This window comes from Schistocerca serialis, chromosome 6 (assembly GCF_023864345.2).
Source record: "Schistocerca serialis cubense isolate TAMUIC-IGC-003099 chromosome 6, iqSchSeri2.2, whole genome shotgun sequence".
Taxonomy (NCBI): domain Eukaryota; kingdom Metazoa; phylum Arthropoda; class Insecta; order Orthoptera; family Acrididae; genus Schistocerca; species Schistocerca serialis.
In genome coordinates this window covers 424,547,681-424,567,160 of record NC_064643.1, presented here as the reverse complement: position 1 = coordinate 424,567,160, position 19,480 = coordinate 424,547,681, and the positions used below count along the sequence as shown (strand labels likewise).

Sequence of the window (19,480 nt, the reverse complement as noted above, 5' to 3'; positions counted from 1 at the left end):
GCAAGATAGCGGAGCTATTGCGCTCATACATGCAAGTCAACGGGCAGTTCCACTGGTTTTGCTTCCCAGACCTTCACGTCGGCTGTGTTGACTTTATGTTTACAGTCATCCCCCAAACTATGATTGATACTTGGCCATTGCCACGCCCAGAGGATATCATGTACAGATTAGGCGGTAGTCGTTACTTTTCAAAAATTGATTTGCGCGACGCATATCTTCAAATACTACTAATGAAGAATCTCAAAACGTGTGTGTTGTGAGTACCAAACTGTTTAAATTATTTGGACGATATTGTTGTAACAGTTCGTACACCTGAAGAGCACAATGCAAATTTGCGTGCTTTGTTTCGTGTGTTATCTGGTGGAGGACTGAAGTGTAGACTGGTCAAATGCGATTATTTTTAAACCTGAGTTGCGGTATCCTGGTCACGCCATAAACAGTCAAGCTGTACATCCTCTTCAGTCACATTTGTTAGCTGTACGTGACCTGCCGGTTCCTCAAAATGTCAGAACGTTCCCTTTGTTGGGACAGATGAGCTTTTCAAAAACTTAAGGATGCATTGCTCAGTGATTGATGCTTGGTTGACTTTGATCCTGACATACCAGTTGTGTGGCAAGCTGACGCTTCCTCTTACGGAATCGGTGCAGAGCTTTCGCACGGATTTGCTCATAAAGACAGGCCTGTTGCTTTAGCATCAAAAGTGGTGTCCAGAGCTCAGTGTAACAGTTCAAAAACAGAGGAAGAGTCATTGGCTATTGTGTACGGTGTCACCAAATTCCAGCAATATCTGTCTGGCAGAAAATTCTACTAACTTATGGATCACAAGCCATTGCAATCCTTGTTTCATCCGATGAAAACGGTTCCTGCACGAATTGCCCAAAAATTCCAAAGATGTGCATTATAGTTGTCTCAATACCAGTACGAGATTGTGTATCGTCTGACAGTTCAACATGGTAATGCGGCCGCTCTTTCATGTCTTCTGATTGGCCCTGATATAACCTTTGACGCTTCTGCTGCATCTCGTTGTCGCATCGATGCTCACGATTCTGACTTGCTTCCATACTTTCCTATGAGCTATAGGAAAATTGCACAGGCCACAGAAGCTGATTCAGATTTGAACAGTTTGCTAAATTCCTTCGCACAAATAGAACTCGCTCATTACATAACATAGAGAACTCTGTAGTGCGCCGGTACTTTCCCCGTCGTCATAGTCTCGCTATACAGCAAGGTGTGATTCTTGTTCAAAATGACAGTGGATAGTCACGATGGCTGATCCACAAGGCTTTGCAAAAAGAAGTGTTGCAGTTCTTCATCAGGGTCGCTGGGGGATTGTTCGTTTGAAACAGTTAGCGTGGCGACACTGTACATGTCAGGTTATGGACACCCAAATAGAACAAAGGACGTCAGTGTCACGCATATGCGGAAAATCAGTCCTCTCCGCCACAAATTATCTGCTTGATATGAGTCGGTATTACCATGGCAACGTGTGCATGTAGGCTTTGCGGGACTTTCTTGGAACGTTCGTTGGTTGATCGTGGTAGATTCTTATAGTAAGTTTCTTTTTTTGTACCAATGAACTCGACAACGTCGCATAGTACAGTTCAGGCTTTGCACTCTATTCTTTGGCTCGAAGGTTTGCCTCAAGTCATAGTGTCGGACGAGGCACTTCAGTTCACGTCAAATGAATTTGAAACATTTTGTGAACGCAATATCGTACAGCATCTAACTGGTGCACCGTTCCATCCGCAGTCAAACGGCAAAGTGCTACTTTTGTCAGAACCTTCAACCACCAGGTGGCCAAACATCGCACTGCACACACCAGGAATCAAACATTGCAACTGTTTCTCGTCTCCCACCATGCGCATACACGAGATGGGCCATCGCCAGTGGAATTGCTTCACTACCGCCGTCGTTGGACGTTGCTCCACCTGCTCAACCCTCCTCGGCATCCGGCGCTGAAGGAAAGCCTCAAGTATCGCTTCGTGCTGCATGATGTTGTGTTTTTCAAGCTTTTAAACGGCAGCAGACAGTGGGCGAGAGGCCAGATCCTTCGTCGTCTCGGCGCATACATGTATCTCATTTCACGACCAGACGGACTGGAGCGCTGACATCACTATCAAACTCACCACTTTCATGTGCACATTGGTGCTTCTGTGTCCCTTCCCCCAGATTCACGGATCTCGAGGACAGTGCCGCTACAACAGCCGCCAGAGGGTTTCATCACAATACCGTGGGACGACCCCATGGAGACAGAGCCTTCGCCTCCTCCGCTACTCCTTAGTAGGGCATCTTTCTATTCAAATTACATATAGAGCATGAAATAAATGATTGTTTAAATGCATGTGTGCGTGGGCTGTATTTAGTCAAATCTCGACTGCTCATTGCCTACGAGAGTGACACACAGAATCTTCCGGCGTAAGTTAGCGTCGGTACGCCAGTCGGGAACGACAGAGCAAAGAAGGCTATGACAAGGGGTGAGCCAGTCGCACACTGACCGACCCCCTTCCAAGACGACAAATCGAAAGCAACGGCCCCTATGTGAAGCGGACATAAGCGCCGCGACCGACTGGTAATGGCCCATTTCAATAACAACTCCAAGATTACTCACCTGGATAGCAGAGTCAACGTTAGGCACTTCAATAGCAGCTTCTATGTTAGGGACATGGATAGCAGCTTAAGTATTAGGCACTTCAGTAGGGCCAAAGCACACTTTATTTGTCTATTCTGAAGCAGACTGATTAACCTGAATGTCGCTTGCGACACATTCATCAAAGTTGAGCAATTGTAGTTTTCTTATTGTAATAAAACTTATTAATACAAGTTGTTTGAGTGTTTGTCTAGCAAACCTAGTAGGCAGAATTCCTAGACACAACACAGGTCATTGAATACCATGTCTAGATTCTTCGATTGATACCCGTTCTCGAAACCATGAAAGAAATCTTTCCAGACAGCAGTCATCTATCTCAAGCGTTTGCCAGTTCAGGCTCTTCAGCATCTCGGTGACACTCCCCCTAAGTCAAGCAAACCTGTGCCTTTACAAAACTTAAGAAAGAGGTTGTAAATTCACAAACAGCAAGTCAGTAAACTTCGAAAGATTGAAGGAATCAGCTAACCAGCTGCAAGTAAGGGTTTATCGCTGTCACTGACCGAGGCCTCAGTGGTGTTAAATTGTCTTATTCAGAAAGGAGAAGTGTATATCATTTACTTTCACATCTGTAGGCACCCTGGTGATCCCGGTCGCCTGCGGTGGACTGGAAGTCAAGCGGGGACCCCTCTAGTTGACAGGATGCTAGGAAATGTCTGTGGACGCGTCATAAATGCCAAAGAAACATTATTAATTCATGACACCTTTATTCCTGCCGAGTACAATGTGGCCCGTGTAAAATAGGATGGCTGAGCTTGGTGATATCAACGACCTTCCCCCGAGTCCTCGCCGACTCGGAGCGATGACACCAGCTCCGGGCCGCACCAGTCTTGCTAGTGCAGGGCCGTGTGCTGTGACGTAGTGGTAGATTGCACTTACTCAGCTGCACGTGGATGGCAGTGTCCGGCTGGCCGGCCGGTTCGGCGGCGGAAAGCAGGCCGCTCCGGGTTGGAGTCCCGACGCTGTCGGCACGAGAAGCATTCTCGTAGTGCAGAGTGTACTCTATCCCGTCCCGTTTTCTTCCCTGCTCCTGCTGGTGGCTCGTCTGCGGTGGATGGGTGGAACGGGCTGCAGTACCCCAACATCGTCGGCTCACCTGGTTGTGACGGCGGATGCACAGGGCATAGGCCCTGCACGATCTCGACGACGGCTCACTGATGTGGTCAGCATTGGTGGCGAGCGAGTCTGCTGCGATGTCTGCTAATCCAGGGCTGATGATTGCCAGTGGCAGCAGAGAGGACCAGAGGTGGTACTGTCCCATCACATCTGCTGCTGGATGGGCCGCCCTTACTGCAACATCTCCTTAGTAAAGATTAACATGTCGATCACCGAGCTGAGCGCTATGCAGCGTCCCAGTACACATATAACTGCAAGTCTAACTGCGAGTGCCTTGTTGCTATCAAAGCTGGTGTATTTAAAGGAAGCACGAGCGACGTCCTGACGTCATGCTCGTTTGTAATGAACGCATTCGTTCCACTTATACTGCTGATTTATCTGTCGTACCCACCCCCTAGGTGTTCTTGTGACAGAGTTACGTGTTGTTACAGCAGACTTACGCGAAGTTATGAAATGCAGTACAGCTGACGCTATACCTCTGTCTTACACTCTACGAAAGTCTCCGTCTAACACAAACCCATATGCTAAGCGATTCTCTCTCGCCTGTTGAGTGTAACCAGACCACTGCCCCTGCGTGACGACACATTTCGATAGATGTGCAATCCTCTTACCTCTTGGCTAACCTACTGCCTCTGGCACTCGGCATAGGCAACGAAACTTTGACAGTATTCCACGTTTTGAACTCTTTACTATTACATGGCACTACCCATCCCCCTCCTTTAAGAAAATTCGTCCCGAATTTTACAGTTCTGGACTTACTGGTTGTGCACGTCATACTTCCTTATGCACTACAGGTATCTTCCAACTACTCCTTCAACACTGTCAAACTTTTCTTATCCACTAATAATCTATTTACACTTAATACTGATTCCAATCTTATCATTGGTTATCTATTTCTATTACGTTCCACTATTCCTAACCCGTCCCATAGGTATTTGATGTACAGTTGTTATTTCAGAACAAGACGTCTTTTTCCGTATACAAAAGTAAGTTGCACAAATAAACACTAGAACTAAGATAATGCTAGTCGTTGACACACCAAATGTAATTGTGTTTTGGTTTTGTTTCTCGCGATGTTGCTGCACGTGCTGGAGTAGTTGATTAACTCAGATCTGCTCTTTTTCTGAAATAATCAGGCTATCTAAAGATTGCAGCAATGTGGGATCCAAGGACTTGTTAATAAACGTTAGGTTCTGGCGAGGCAATATGTGTGGTGGTTCTTCGGGTTAATACAAGATAGGCTGTGCCACGTTAATCATTGTTGTATCTGTGAAAGTAGCTGGTAGGTGAAATTGCTTCCCCACTATTTCACATCCAGTGCATTAATCAATAACCCACTGCCCTGCAATTCAAGCTTTGCCATATCTGTCAATCTACCATTTCCGTAACAAGTGGCATCTATGGTCTCTAGTTTGAACACAGAGTAAATCCAATGTTCCCCAATTTTCTGAAATTTTGGTCTCAGAAGTAACAACTTATATTCACATTCTAAGGTTCCCATATTCCCCAAGAACAATTGCACCTCACACGAATGATTGTTGGTTGCCACCTCTTTTGCTGGACAAATAAAAACACTTCCCCTGAAACAGTCTGTCAAATCTTCCGTACACATTTCCACATGAGCACTCCTCTGTCTTGACACTAACATTTCCCGAGTTTGCACTTTCACCCACTTCCCAAGTGCACTCCATATAATTGGATACAGGTTTACTGTATAACACGGGTATCGCGAATTGATATCCATCACTGGTATTTGCACTTCTACGTGTATACTCGCCTGATCCGTAATTACTCTCACTTTGGATATGCGATAGAATAACGATAAATTCCGCTTCGCCGGAGGCACGACATGACACACTCCTTCTGAGAATTCTTTCTGCGCTTTCAGCAACGCCTTCAGCATCTGATCTGGACCTAACAAAGTGGCAATCAATTGCCCATGCACTGCGTGATGCATAGCTTCATATAACGCTTCCAATTCTACACGCTCAGCATCCACCTGTCTGCTAATGCCCTCAATATAGCTGCTACTTGTATTTTCCCGTCTATTCGGCTCAATCTCGCCTGAATAGCCTCTATATCCCCATTCAACACTTTCCTGGTATGTGCTGCATACCGTTCCCGGTCTGACGTCAACTCCCTCACTTTTCTAGTGACATTCAATATCCCCTGCTCCATATTACCTATACGTGTCGTGTGCCAATCCACTTTCGACATTGTCTCATTTGCCAACTCCTGCACCTCCCCCACCGTACTATTTAAGCTCCTTATATCTCCCTCTTCCGCGGTTCCAAACACTGTTTACAGCAATTTTTCCCCTGCATCCAACCACCCTCGTTTCCTGCGAACTAGCGTTTGCGGGACCACTTCCGATACTTGTTGCAGCTGCCTTCTCAGCTTTTCGTATGAGAGCTTCTATTCTTGATACTCTTTCCGTATGTCTTGAAACAACCCCTCCTTCTCCATGGCCGCCTGTAGCGCCGTAAACCTATCCTGTAGTGTCTGTACATCATTCCTCACTCCCCATATATTATACGTGAACACAATTGTCCACCTGCGGCTTGACAATACCACACCTAATTGTCTTGCAAACAAAATTCCCTTATCTAGGGCTGCACCTGCACCACCTCTCCTCCGCAACGGTGTAGCAGTACCAGACTGACGAAAAGTTACCTGGGCCACATCCTGGCATGGCACCTGAAGGAAAAGGAAGCCATGTCAATCGCTCCCTTCCTTACCACGTCTAAAACACACAAATGACAAGTAAAAACTACACATACCCTATTACCTAATAACAATAAATACGATATGTTCCGCCCCGAGGACACTTAATCTACTTATCCCTAGACCTAAGTGCGTAAGGAACGTTCCTCCGCTGTTCTTTTAGCTTCGGTACCCTCACACCCTTTGTTACTGCTGGAGGAATCTGTGATAACGCATCCACTGCCCCCTTAAACAGCTTAATCTTACTTACACGAACTACCGACGACTTGGCTGGTAACTGCAACTTTACGTCCACTGGAGACACTATTTCATTTACCTGATACGGTCCAGAAAATTACGTCAAAAACTTCTTCGTTTTACCCTTCGGAACATAAGGATTAGCCCACAATACCCATTGACCGATTCTGCATTGCGGCAGTTTACCTGTTCTTTGCCCAATACTTTCTTGTTTCTCCAAAGCTTTAGTATTAGCACGCCGTACCCTTTGCCAAATCTCTCTCAATTTCATGGCGAAATTCATCTCTAACTCATCCTGTGAACCTACCTGAGGTTTGAGAACATCAAATGGTGAAGGCATTTTCTGACCATAAATTACCTCATACGGAGAGATCCCCGTTCCTGTATGAACGTTCGCGTTATATGCTCTTGTCAACACATTTAAACACACGTCCCAATCCGTGTGTTCTGAATTTACGTAATGACTAATCATCTTAACTAACGTCCTATGAACCCGTTCTGTTCGCCCATTCGACTGAGGATGAAATGGGCTTGTACGCATTTCTTAACTTTCAATAAACGGCATAACTGCTTCATCAGCTCCGACATAAAGTTACTACCCTGACCGGTAATTATAGTATCAGGCACAACATACTTCAGCAACCAATTATTTACTAAGGCTTGTGCAACAGTGCTTGCCTTCTGATCTGGAATAGCTACCATTACCAGGTATCGGGAAAAAATTATATAACATTGTTAATACGTATCGATTACCCACTTGGGCCTTGTTAAATGCTCCGATTATGTCTTATCTGATGAATGCGAACAGATGATCCGCTTCAGGTAGCCTCTGTAACTGAATTTTCTGATGACTTAAATCTGCTCTCTGCGCACACGGTATACAATTTTGCACATACTGCTCTATGTCATTGCGACGTGTCTTCCACCAAAACCTTTCAGCTACCCGTCTATCAGTCGTTCTTTTACCACCATGACCCGACAATACATGGCCGTGCGCTTGTTTCAACACCTCTTCCCTCTGTGATTCCGGTACTACGACGTGTAGTCCGCACCTCGTCTTCCTGCAAAGCAACCCATCCTGCATTTCAAACTGCGGTTGCGTTCGGAACAATTGACACTCTCTGTCAGTGGCTTGCGCCTTTATCCACTCCTTCTCACGTATGCCCACAACTTGTACAGCTGCTATTTTTCTACTAAGCGCATCTGCATTCGTATTTAGTTTCAGCGCCCATCTCGTTAAAGGGCTTGAAGGATGTTTCAGCCCCAACAACCAGTTCAGTGCTGCGTGATCTATAATCACCTTGAACTTACGCCCATATAAATAACAGCGAAAATACGAGATACCGTAAATCACTGCTAACATTTCTTTCTCTGTAGTTGAATAATTGTCCTCTGCCTTATTCAGTTGCCTGGAAGCATAAGCCACTGGATGTTCCTGTCCATTAACCCTCTGAGAAAGAATACAAGCTACAGCACTACTACTAGCATCACAAGATAGTATGAACTCTTGTTCGAAATCAAGAAGAATCAACACTGGGGCTGATGTTAGTATCTGTTTGAGCTTCTCGAATGCCTCCTGACACTGTGCTGTCCTTTCAAACTTAATACCTTCCTTTAACAATCTCGTTAATGGATGTGCAATTTCCGCGAACCCCTTTACATATCGTCTGTAGTAATTACATAAACCGACATACTGCTGAACTTGTTTAGTGGTCTGTCGTACTGGAAAACCACGCACACCCGACGTTAGACGAGGATCCGTTCTTACCCCATCCTGACTGATAATATGCCCAAGATAAGTCACTTGCGTCTGAGCAAACTGCCATTTCTTGACATTAAGCGTAAGATTTGCCGCTCTTAGCCTACTAAATACTTCGTTCAGTCGTTCCACATGCTCTTCTATATTACGCGAAAAAGTAACATCATCAAGGTATACCATAGCAATCTTCGGTTTCAGCCCCCGAAGCACACCATCTAACAGACACTGGAAAGTAGCAGGAGCGTTTTTCAACCCAACTGGCATTCTGCGATACTGAAAGTGACCAAGGCTTGTTGTAAAGGCCGTCTTCGGTCCATCCGCGGGACACATCTATCGGATGGTACCCACTCTTTAGATCTAGTGTCGAAAAATATTTACACCGACCTTGGTTGTCCAATGTTTCCGTGGTGTTCGGTATTGGATACACATCTGTTACACTTCGTGCGTTCAAAAAACGATAGTCGCAACTAAAACTATACTTTTTAGTACCGTCCAATGACTTCTTAGGAACTACCACTATGTTGGTATACCACGGGCTTCCACTGTTGTCTATAATACCATCCCTTAGCTGTTGATTAATAAATTCTTCCACTGGTGGTTGTAGGTGTTTCGCTATCCTGTATGGTTTTCAATAGACAGGCGGATTATCGCCTGTCGGTATACGGTGCTGTGTAATAGGAGTTGCTGGTAATGGACCTTCTGAATTAAACAGATCTAAAAACTCTAATAAAAAGCTTCCGTAGCTTTCCGATCACCATTCTCCAAATGACGAATCTTATCACGTAGTACAGATGCCTTGACGGTTTGCTTGACGTTATAATCACGTTGGGATTCACCTATATCCTCATCGTCGAGTATTTCCAAACTTGCTACCACTAAACCCTTTGGGAGATTCACTTCATCTGCCCCAAAATTATCTACACTGACCGGAATCATCAGTTCCCCATTTATATCCGTTACGCGCGCAACACTCCTCCTAATAAAACAATGCATTTAATCCAATGCTTCATTGCTCTCTGCTGTGGTACATAGGTACCTACTGACAACCAAACTAACTTCCCTGTACCCGAAGGCAGTTTGACATGCGTAATCATCTTTAATGCCCTTGTACGCGGTTCAGTTGGTGACATCTTAGCAACGGATGCACCTCGCGACGTAGAAACATTTACAGCTGTTGTACCCATTGGAAACAAGTTTCCACTGAGTTCAACTGTACGCTGTGAAAGAATAATTTTGGCATGGTGTTTATCGAGGAAGTCCAGTCAGAGAATCACAGAATATCCTAGTGCCACAGTTGTCAACACTTCCATTTGCTCTCCGAACTCTAGAGTTCCAATCTTAAAAACGAGCTGTGTTGTACCCAATGATTGCAACTCATTATTCCCTACTCCACGTAATCTATACCTAGGAGTACCTAGTCTTCTCCTACCCACGTGGTCTAGACTAGCAACAGATACATGAGCCCCTGTATCAATCAAAACCTTACATCCGTTACTCCTTACAACACCCATCAAGCAACAATCAGTCTCTGTACTAGTTTTCACCGTACTTCTGCTTACCGGGAATGTCTTCCGACCGACGAAACACTCCCGATCCCGTTTAACACATTTTCCCGTTTATTCGCGTTACCATTCTGCTTACTACGACACTCATTCGCCTTGTGAGCGTAGCGTTTACAAGCATAGCACTACGGCTGTCTGCATTGAGCCTTCACGTGATCTCTCCTCCCACACTGGTAACAATTCCTCTCCGACACAAAGATGCATTTATCATTGCGAACCCTTCTTGCAATGTCTATCTCCTGCAGATGCGTTGCAATACACAGTGCTGCAGCTAAATCCCCTGGATTCTCCATACTAACCCTACGAGACATTCTGCAGGAATTCCCCTGAGCAATATATCAAGGGCTCTGTTTTCTGCCTCTTGTAGTAATACACGATCGGCATCAGGATTACCCGGTAATTCATAGGTCTGCGAATTTATTTTCTGTATCCAATCTGAAAAAGACTCCACTGTGTGATTGACCTTCTGTGTCAAATTAGCAAACGATATCTTTGTCGTAACCCATCTGCCAATTCTTCAAACGTGCTCGCCTTACTAAGCGTCTCATGGTACATCACGAACGTCTTGGCTTCGACTGCAAGTCGCAAATTTGCCATACGTAACGTAGTTACGTCCGACCGCATTCATTTCGTGGATTTTCTTTGCTTCCTGAGCCTTGAAGTGCAATACATTTTTATGAAGAGAGCAATATGACTTCTTTCCTTTATGGAAACGATTAGCCGTGGGCCAAGTGATGATTACATCCTGCGATGTGGAATGTATAGAAGAAATACCGTGGACATAGACTGATAATTGTCATAGGTGACCAAATGCCTGCTAGATTAGTCATAAGCGTCTAAACGTGGGCGTCCATGGCCTATCGACAAAACGCGTAGGTCAGACGCTAGCCAGGTCTGTAACCATAATATCTGGAGTAGGCAATAGTGGAGTGTAAGACTGTGTCCATACTTGCTCTAATGTGAAAAGTGTCTCATTCCTGTACATAGCTCAGTGTGTTGTGAAATATACAGATGCACTAAAGGAATGATTGGAGCTGAGTTTCCGGTGGGTGCTGAGATCGTTACAGACGACGAGTAGGCTTCTGTTGGGCAAGGATGGAGCAGAAAATTTAAAAGTAACCATACTACAATTTACTGTCTGGCACAGTGTCATCTTTGTTGAATTGGGTGATACCATTTTAGATCGATTCTGCCAATTACATTACATCGATGGTCGAGTGAGGATAGTAAGTAGTCCAGACGAATGTTATACGACACTTTCTCCATGAGACTCTCAGATAGTATGTGGACTATGTGGTTATTACAAAAGGCAAGAAGTTATTCCTCACCACCATTACCAATTTATAGCTAATCCTGCCCCTCAATAGATGGCATTCTCCACAGGGAACACATTTGACATCTGGTGGCCTATCTTTCTCAGTACCTAATCTGTCCATGTAAGGACAGAGTAGAGCTACGCTTGGTGAGGATGAATATTAGAGTAAATAATCTGTCTGCCGTATGAGGCCGGCCGAAGTGGCCGTGTGGTTAAAGGCGCTGCAGTCTGGAACCGCAAGACCGCTACGGTCGCAGGTTCGAATCCTGCCTCGGGCATGGATGTTTGTGATGTCCTTATGTTAGTTAGGTTTAACTAGTTCTAAGTTCTAGGGGCCTAATGACCTCAGGAGTTGAGTCCCATAGTGCTCAGAGCCATTTGAACCATTTTTGCCGTATGAGTTCGGAATCTACACTTTCGAGCAAACTTAGATGTCACAGAGTTCAACTTCACCGTTCCTCTGAACAAGAATCTGCTCATTGCAGCTGTTGCCAAGACAGCGTTAATGAACTCTGTGACATCCTCTGTTGTTCTACACGAGAAAGGCGTGATCAGGTCAGCTACTAAAGAATATATTGCAAGGTTGGACATTGCTACTGACGTGCACCCACTTGAACCCGTTTGGGAACCTTGCGCCGAACGCAAGGTCTCCATTTGCGTCATTAATTCAACATGATGTAACTTATTCTGCCCATTCTCTTCTAACAATTTTGAGACTTGCTCCATCAGAGCAGCCATTCTCATTTCAGTACTAACGGATCTCGTTTCCGTCATGTTTTGTGCAAATTACCAACAACTTACTCTATACTGAATTTACTCATCAGAACAATAACTACCCTAGCTACTCAACTCCTTTGTCACAGTTGAGCACTACGCACAAGAAGACAAACAAGACTCACAAAGCACAACTAAACAAAATTAATTCTTCCGTCTTGTTGTTGCCCAGCGACACTCTACAATTGTGCGCTGCGTGACCAAACCGTCTACAAATTGAACATTCTACTGGTACAAAGTTCGTGCATGGCTCCCCATGCCCCATTAAATTACCCACAGTACATCTGACTGGTACCAAGTGCGTTTCCCAACTGTTTCCCTTAAACTCAGATAAATCTGCTGTTTCCGCAGGTCTCACAAAGTGCACTCCCAACAAAGAACGTGCATCCATAATTATTAACAAAAATCGCCTCATGCACTTACCACAAGGCTGCGTAGAGTCGACAGTTCTGACCGCAACTCTGTGGTGTCAGTCCTGCAGTGGCGGCGTCGACGACTCCAGATACCAGATAAGCAGGCCAGCACTGTAGTGGGCGGTTCGAACACTTCTGATACGATATCCGTAGGCGGTGGGCACAAGGATTTCTGACACCAAATCTGTAGGCGCCCCGGTGGTCCCGGTCGCCTTCGGTGGAATGGAAGGAGAGGGGTGACCTCTCCAGTTGACAGGATGTTAGGAAATGACTGAGCACAAGTCAGAATCGTCAAAGAAACATTATTATTTCATGACACCTTTATTACTGCTGAGTACAATGTGGTCCGCGTAACACAAGCTGGCTGAGCTGGGTGATATCAACGACCTTCACCGAGTCCTCGCTGACTCGGAGCGATGATACCAGCACCGGGCCGCATCAGTCTTGGCTAGCGCATCGCCACGTGCTGTGACATAGCGGTGGAATGCCCTTACTTCGGCCGCGCGTGGGTGGCGGCGCCCGGCTGGCCGGCCAGCTCGGCGGTGGACAGCAGGCTGCTGTGCTTAAGAGGCTCCGGATTGGAACTCCAGCGCTGTCGGCATGAGAAGCGTTCTCGTAGTGCAGAGTGTACTCTATCCCACCACGTCTTCTTCCCTGCTCTTGCTGGTGGCTCGACCGCGGTGGACAGGCGGAAGGGGCTGCAGTACCCCAGCATCGTCGGCTCACCTGGTTGTGACGGCGGATGCACAGGGCATAGGCCATGCACGATCTCGACGACGGCTCACTGATGTGGTCAGCATTGATGGCGAGCGAGTCTGCTGCGATGTCTGCTAATCCTGGGTTGATGATTGAGGGTGGTAGCAGAGAGGACCAGAGGTGGCACTCTCCCGTCACGTCTGCAGCTGGATGGGCCGCCCTTACTGCAACATCTCCTTAATAAAGATTAACATGTCGATCACCGAGCTGAGCGCTATGCAGCGTCCCAGTACACATATGACTGCAAGTCAAACTGCGAGTGCCTTCTTGCTATCAAAGCTGGCGTATTACAAGGAAGCACGAGCGACGTCCTTACGTCATGCTCATTTGTAATGAACGGATTCGTTCCACTTATACTGCTGATTTATCTGTCGTACTCACCCCTAAGGTGTTCTTGTGACAGAGTTACATGTTGTTAAGTCAGACTTATGCGAAGTTATGAAATGCAATACGGCTGACGCTATACCTCTATCTTACACTCTACGAAGTCTCCGTCTAATACAAACCCGCATCCTAAGCAATTCTCTCTCGCTTGTTGTGTGTAACCAGTCCACTGCCCCAGCGTGATTAGACATTCTGATACATGTGCAATCTTCTTACCTCTTGGCTAACCTACTGCATCTGGCTCTTGCCATAGGCCACGAAATTTTGACAGTATTCCATATTTCCAACTCTTTACTATTCCACAACACTACACTTCTAAAATACTCTGTTGCTGTATTCCTAAGTAATGGCTTGTGATTGTTTGACTTTGTAAAATGAGTGTCTCATACGAAAAGACTCGTTTAGCTTTATTCAATTTACTTCATCAGCATGTGCCGTAACAAAGTTCATTATTCCTTCCGGAGAAGACAATTATAAAAGTGTCGGAACCTAGCTCAAAGTTTCCTATAAACCTATATTTCATTCTCTAGCTTTTCCAAGTTTCTGTGACTTTTCGTTACGCCAAAGTCTGTCATCTGCCTTACGTATGATCGGGCGTATATGATCATCCCATATGCAAGTGCACAAGCTGTTACACACAGTTATTTATGTTGTCACTGACTGCAACTGAAAATTATCCGGGTCCTACATTTCAAATGTCGCAGTAAAAATTAGATTATATATACAGTACGATATAGCACAATTTCTGCAGACTACAAATTCATCGCCACCGAAATAATATCTAACCAACTAATACAAGTAATATGTCGCAAGATCTATAGCACCAAAAGGTTCTTATTTCTTCTGCGCATGAAATTTGAAAGCAGACGACACTGGATAGAAAGTATAAAGCATCAGATGTCCTAAAACTGAACAGATTCTTGTTCAGCGGGACGGTGAAGTTGAACTCTGTGACATCTAAGTTTGCTCGAAAGTGTAGATTCCGAACTCATACGGCAAAAATGGTTCAAATAGCTCTGAGCACTATGGGACTCAACTCTTGAGGTCATTAGGCCCCTAGAACTTAGAACTAGTTAAACCTAACTAATCTAAGGACATCACAAACATCCATGCCCGAGGCAGGATTCGAACCTGCGACCGTAGCGGTCTTGCGGTTCCAGACTGCAGCGCCTTTAACCGCATGGCCACTTCGGCCGGCCTCATACGGCAGACAGATTATTTACTCTAATATTCATCCTCACCAACCGTAGCTCTACTCTGTCCTTACATGGACAGATTAGGTACTGAGAAAGATAGGCCACCAGATGTCAAATGTGTTCCCTGTGGAGAATGCCATCTATTGAGGGGCAGCATTATCTATAAATTGGTAATGGTGGTGAGGAATAACTTCTTGCCTTTTGTAATAACCACATAGTCCACATACCATCTGAGAGTCTCATGGAGAAAGTGTCGTATAACATTCGTCTGGACTACTTACTATCTTCACTCGACCATCGATGTAATGTGATTGGCAGAATCGGTCTAAAATTGAACAAATATGACACTGTGCCAAACAGTAAATTATAGTCCGGTTACTTTTAAATTTTCTGCTCCATCCTTGCCCAACAGAAGCTTACTCGTCGTCTGTAACAATCTCAGCACCCACCGGAAACTCAGCTCCAATCATTCCTTTAGTGCATCTGTATATTTCACAACACACAGAGCTATGTACAGGAATGAGACACTTTTCACATCAGAGCAAGTATGGACACAGTCTTACACTCCATTGTTGCCTACTCCAGATATTATGGTTACAGACCTGGCTAGCGTCTGACCTACGCGTTTTGTCGATAGGCCATGGACGCTCACGTTTAGACGCTTATGACTAATCTAGCAGGCATTTGGTCACCTACGACAATTATCAGTCTATGTCCACGGTATTTCTTCTATACATCCCACATCGCAGGATGTAATCATCACTTGGCCCACGAGTAATCGTTTCCATAAAGGAAAGAAGTCATATTGCTCTCTTGATAGAAATGTAATGCACATCAAGGCTCAGGAAACAAAGAAAATCTCGAAATGAATGCGGGCGGAAGGTATTTACACGAAAATCTGGTAAACGACCGCATTTTGGTGGGCTATTTGAGGTGTAGCAGTGGTCATACGTAATAATGTAGTTCTAATTTGCTAAGAGGATGCAGAACCATGGTGCATACTTTTGGAATTTACGTCAGGTATTTAAAACTTGCCAACACTTCTTTTAGACTTTCGAGTACTGAGGTTTTTTTAGGTGAACTATCATGTCAGTTCTGCGAAACTGTATGCAAATTAAAAAAAACGGATACAGAAATGTGGTAAACGTATAAATTTATGGTAAACTGGATGTAAATCGCTTGGCAATAAAATGTGTGTGACAAATTAGAAAGCGAAAATGATTCGTTAATACTTCACTTCAGTCCTTTCGCTTACAAAAAATTTAACAGTCTCTGTTTTTCTGTTTGTTGTTGCCTTATTGAAAAGAAATGAACCCCTGCAGTTATGACAAAATATTTACGTAAATGTGTACAACAACTGACCAAACTTTACATAAAAGTTTTCTGAGAATCGTACCGGATCATAACGCTACAAAAACTATACATTTTTTATATTAAGACGTGGTACGATAGTCAAATAACTTTTATGCCAGTTGACTTTATTTGGGGAAGATTACGAAAATATATAAGAAATATGATGTATCAATAGTAAATAAGGTAAAGTTTCTGTTGTAAAAGAAACCAGTAAGACGGGTTATGATAGTTACTGGCAGAGGCAAATGGGCATATAGGCGTAAATACGACTTCACAAATTATAGTAATTAATTTTGTTTTTTAATAACACGCATTTATACGTTTTAAACGAACATATGGTCTATCAAGAAATCCCAACATCTAATAATGTGTTACTTGATGGTAATTTCGACTCTTGTTGTATTTTAAGCGTGCTGCTCTAAATACTGATTCCTTATTCTAGAAAATTTATCAGTGCTTCTTCTGGTTAAACATTGAATTTCAAATTTTATCTCGGATTTCGTCAGTGAGATGCATTTTCAATAGCGGTAAAATCTCACTAAATTGCGCTGCACGTATACGAGTTCCCGGGAAGAGAGCGACATTTGTATACTTCGTACCTCGGCATCCTTGGATTGTGCCCCAGGACCGACTTCACGTAGTGCAACATGTTACGCAACTACTGACGGCGTCGGCACTACGAAGTACCGTCGTCTTCGCAGAGGGACACGAAGGGAGCAGCAAATGCGGCGCGAAACCCTATATAAAGTCCGGACAGCGAGCTCTCGGCAGCTCTGGCAGCACGCAGCCACCATGCAGCTCGCCGCCGTTCTCGCCCTGCTCGTCGTCGCTGCAGTCGACGCACGAATTGGTGGTAAGCCGACACACACACCTGTCTAGCCTCTGTGGTTCTTAACAAATAATCCGACAACTTCCTCGTCATTCTATTTCTCGTCCAATGCTACAAATCTGTATTTGATCTTATGGTAGAAATAGATTATTACCCTGAAAGTTCTATTCATACTCACGAATTTATTTTTCCAAATAACGTTCAAAACTAACCCATATCGTTTTTGTGCAACACAAATTCCCATGAAGTAATGAGTGCTGTGGACAAGGGATCTCAGATCGATTCCAAATTCCTAGATTTCCAATAGGCTTTTGATACCGTTCCTCACAAGCGACTATAAATCAAATTGTGTGCGTGTAGAGTATCGTCTCAGTTTGTGACTTCATTCGTGATTTCCTCTTAGAGAGATCGCAGTTAGTAGTGACAGACGGTAAATCATCGGGTAGAACAGAAGCGATATATGGTGTTCCGCAAGGTAGTGTTATAGGCCGTCTGCTGTTCCTGATTTATATAAATGATGTAGGTAATAATCTGAGCAGCCCCCTTAGATTGTTTGCAACATAGATAATGTTGTGGGGAAAACGAAACAAAGAAAGAGCTTTGATGGCAGAACACATAGAAGATGCGACAAACTCACTAAAGAGACAGCCTACATTACACTTGTCCGTCCTGTGCTGGAATACTGCTGCGCGGTATGGGATCTTTACCAGGTAGGATTGACGGAGGACATCGAAAAAGTGCGAAGAAGGGCAGCTCGTTTCGTGTTATCGCGCAAATAGGGGTAAGAGTGTCACTTATACGACACGCGATTTCGGGTGGCAGTCACTGAAACAAAGGCGGTTGTCTTTGCGGCGAGAACTATCTACGAAATTTCGATCTCTAACTTTCTCTTCCGAATGCGAAAATATTTTGTTGGCACCCACCTACGTAGGGAGAAATGATCATCATAATAAAATAAGAGAAATCAGAGCTCCAACGGAAAGCTTTATATGTTCCTTTTTCCGATGGAATTGTAGAGAAGTAGTTTGAAAATGGTTCGATGAACCCTCTGCAAGGCACTTAATTGTCATTTCCAGAGTAACCATGCAGATATAGATGCAGAATGAACAAAACAACAGCAAAAAACTAAAGAGCTTTGAATGCGCTCTTCAGATCTTCACTCACTTTCAGACACATTTATGGACGTGGACATCGATTGAAAGAATAGAGGTATGAAAGGTGCCGTTGTCAATAAGATCCTGATGTCACGCTAGAGATATTAAGAAACGTGTTCATTAGCTGATCATAAGGTATTTTTCTTTTCTCTGCTTGTGTCTTACTGACAAGGAGACTGCAAATGTTTAATGATAGGTTACGAATAATCGCCCCCTATCTGCAGATAATGAGAGTGCGCTTACCGAAGCGACGTACGTTCCCAGCTCCTGATTGGAAACATATATTAACTGGATTCACCACAAAATACAACGTGCGCTAATGATCAAGGTAAACTCTGTGATAAGTAATTCCTTGTTCTGGTGTTTGTCCCTCAGATGACCCGTCCCCCAGTGGCCTGGGAGTGAGGACGTGTCCCGATAACGATCCTGACGTCGTGACCTGCCGCCGGAACGCCCTGCAGTCGGCGCTCTCCCTCTTGGCAGGTGGTAAGTACTAACATAAGACCACACCACACCGTACAGCTAAACGCCAGGCACTTCTCAGCGTCAGTACAGTCTTGTAAACTGTGTGATACTCCAGACTTCCTTGGTATGAAGGGGAAGGGCTAATATCTGAATCTGAAATTACGTATAGTAAATTTACCACATATTGTGTGTACTTCCATTTTTATCATACTCTGCAGCAAATTTAAATTTTCCCATCCTTACTCTCAGACCTGAACTGAATTGCTCCCCGTCCATGCTTTCCTTTTCCCTGATAAATTCTTCGTTCACTATTATCTCTGAAAGTTGTGTCATCATTGTATGAAAAGCACGATGTATTAGAAATCAGTCTCTGACTTCTGGAACTAAAATTTCAGCATAGATTTTTACCATAATTCATTAAATATATAGGCCAGATAATATGTAGAAAAACACAAGGCAGAAGGATATTAACGTATTTATAAGACGGGGAAGATATGCGTACAAAAAAAAGAAACGAAGTAAAACTACATAACATGAAGGAATGACTTACAAATACATCTATTCCAAAAAGCCATCTTCTAAACTCATTCCAGGGAATACTACAATAACATGGTTATCGAATCTGGCCATCCCATCTTATGCCACGTAATGATTTCCGCTTTGCAGAAATGTGTCTCATCGTAAATTGCAGATGGACGTCAGCTATCGCATAAATATGCTATCGCATAAATATTATCCTCGTATTTCACTTTACACATCTTTGTGACCACTTTACTTATCACGATTTGCGAGATTCGCA

At 44.3% G+C, this 19,480-nt stretch overlaps 1 protein-coding gene across 11 annotated transcripts in view; it reads left to right on the top strand.

The window, feature by feature from the left end:
* LOC126484139 (putative beta-carotene-binding protein) overlaps positions 1–19,480 on the top strand; it is a 276,025-nt gene that overhangs the window by 199,547 nt on the left and 56,998 nt on the right. For 2 of the 11 annotated variants that reach the window (XM_050107532.1, XM_050107531.1), the window contains exon 4: positions 18,592–18,702. The exons of 7 other annotated variants lie outside the window; for them this stretch is intronic. In XM_050107532.1, coding sequence (XP_049963489.1) covers positions 18,592–18,702 — 111 coding nt within the window. Of the gene's footprint in view, positions 1–16,961; positions 17,087–18,591; positions 18,703–19,480 lie in introns of those variants that run through there. 2 more of the 11 variants (XM_050107533.1, XM_050107534.1) reach the window with 2 other exon arrangements.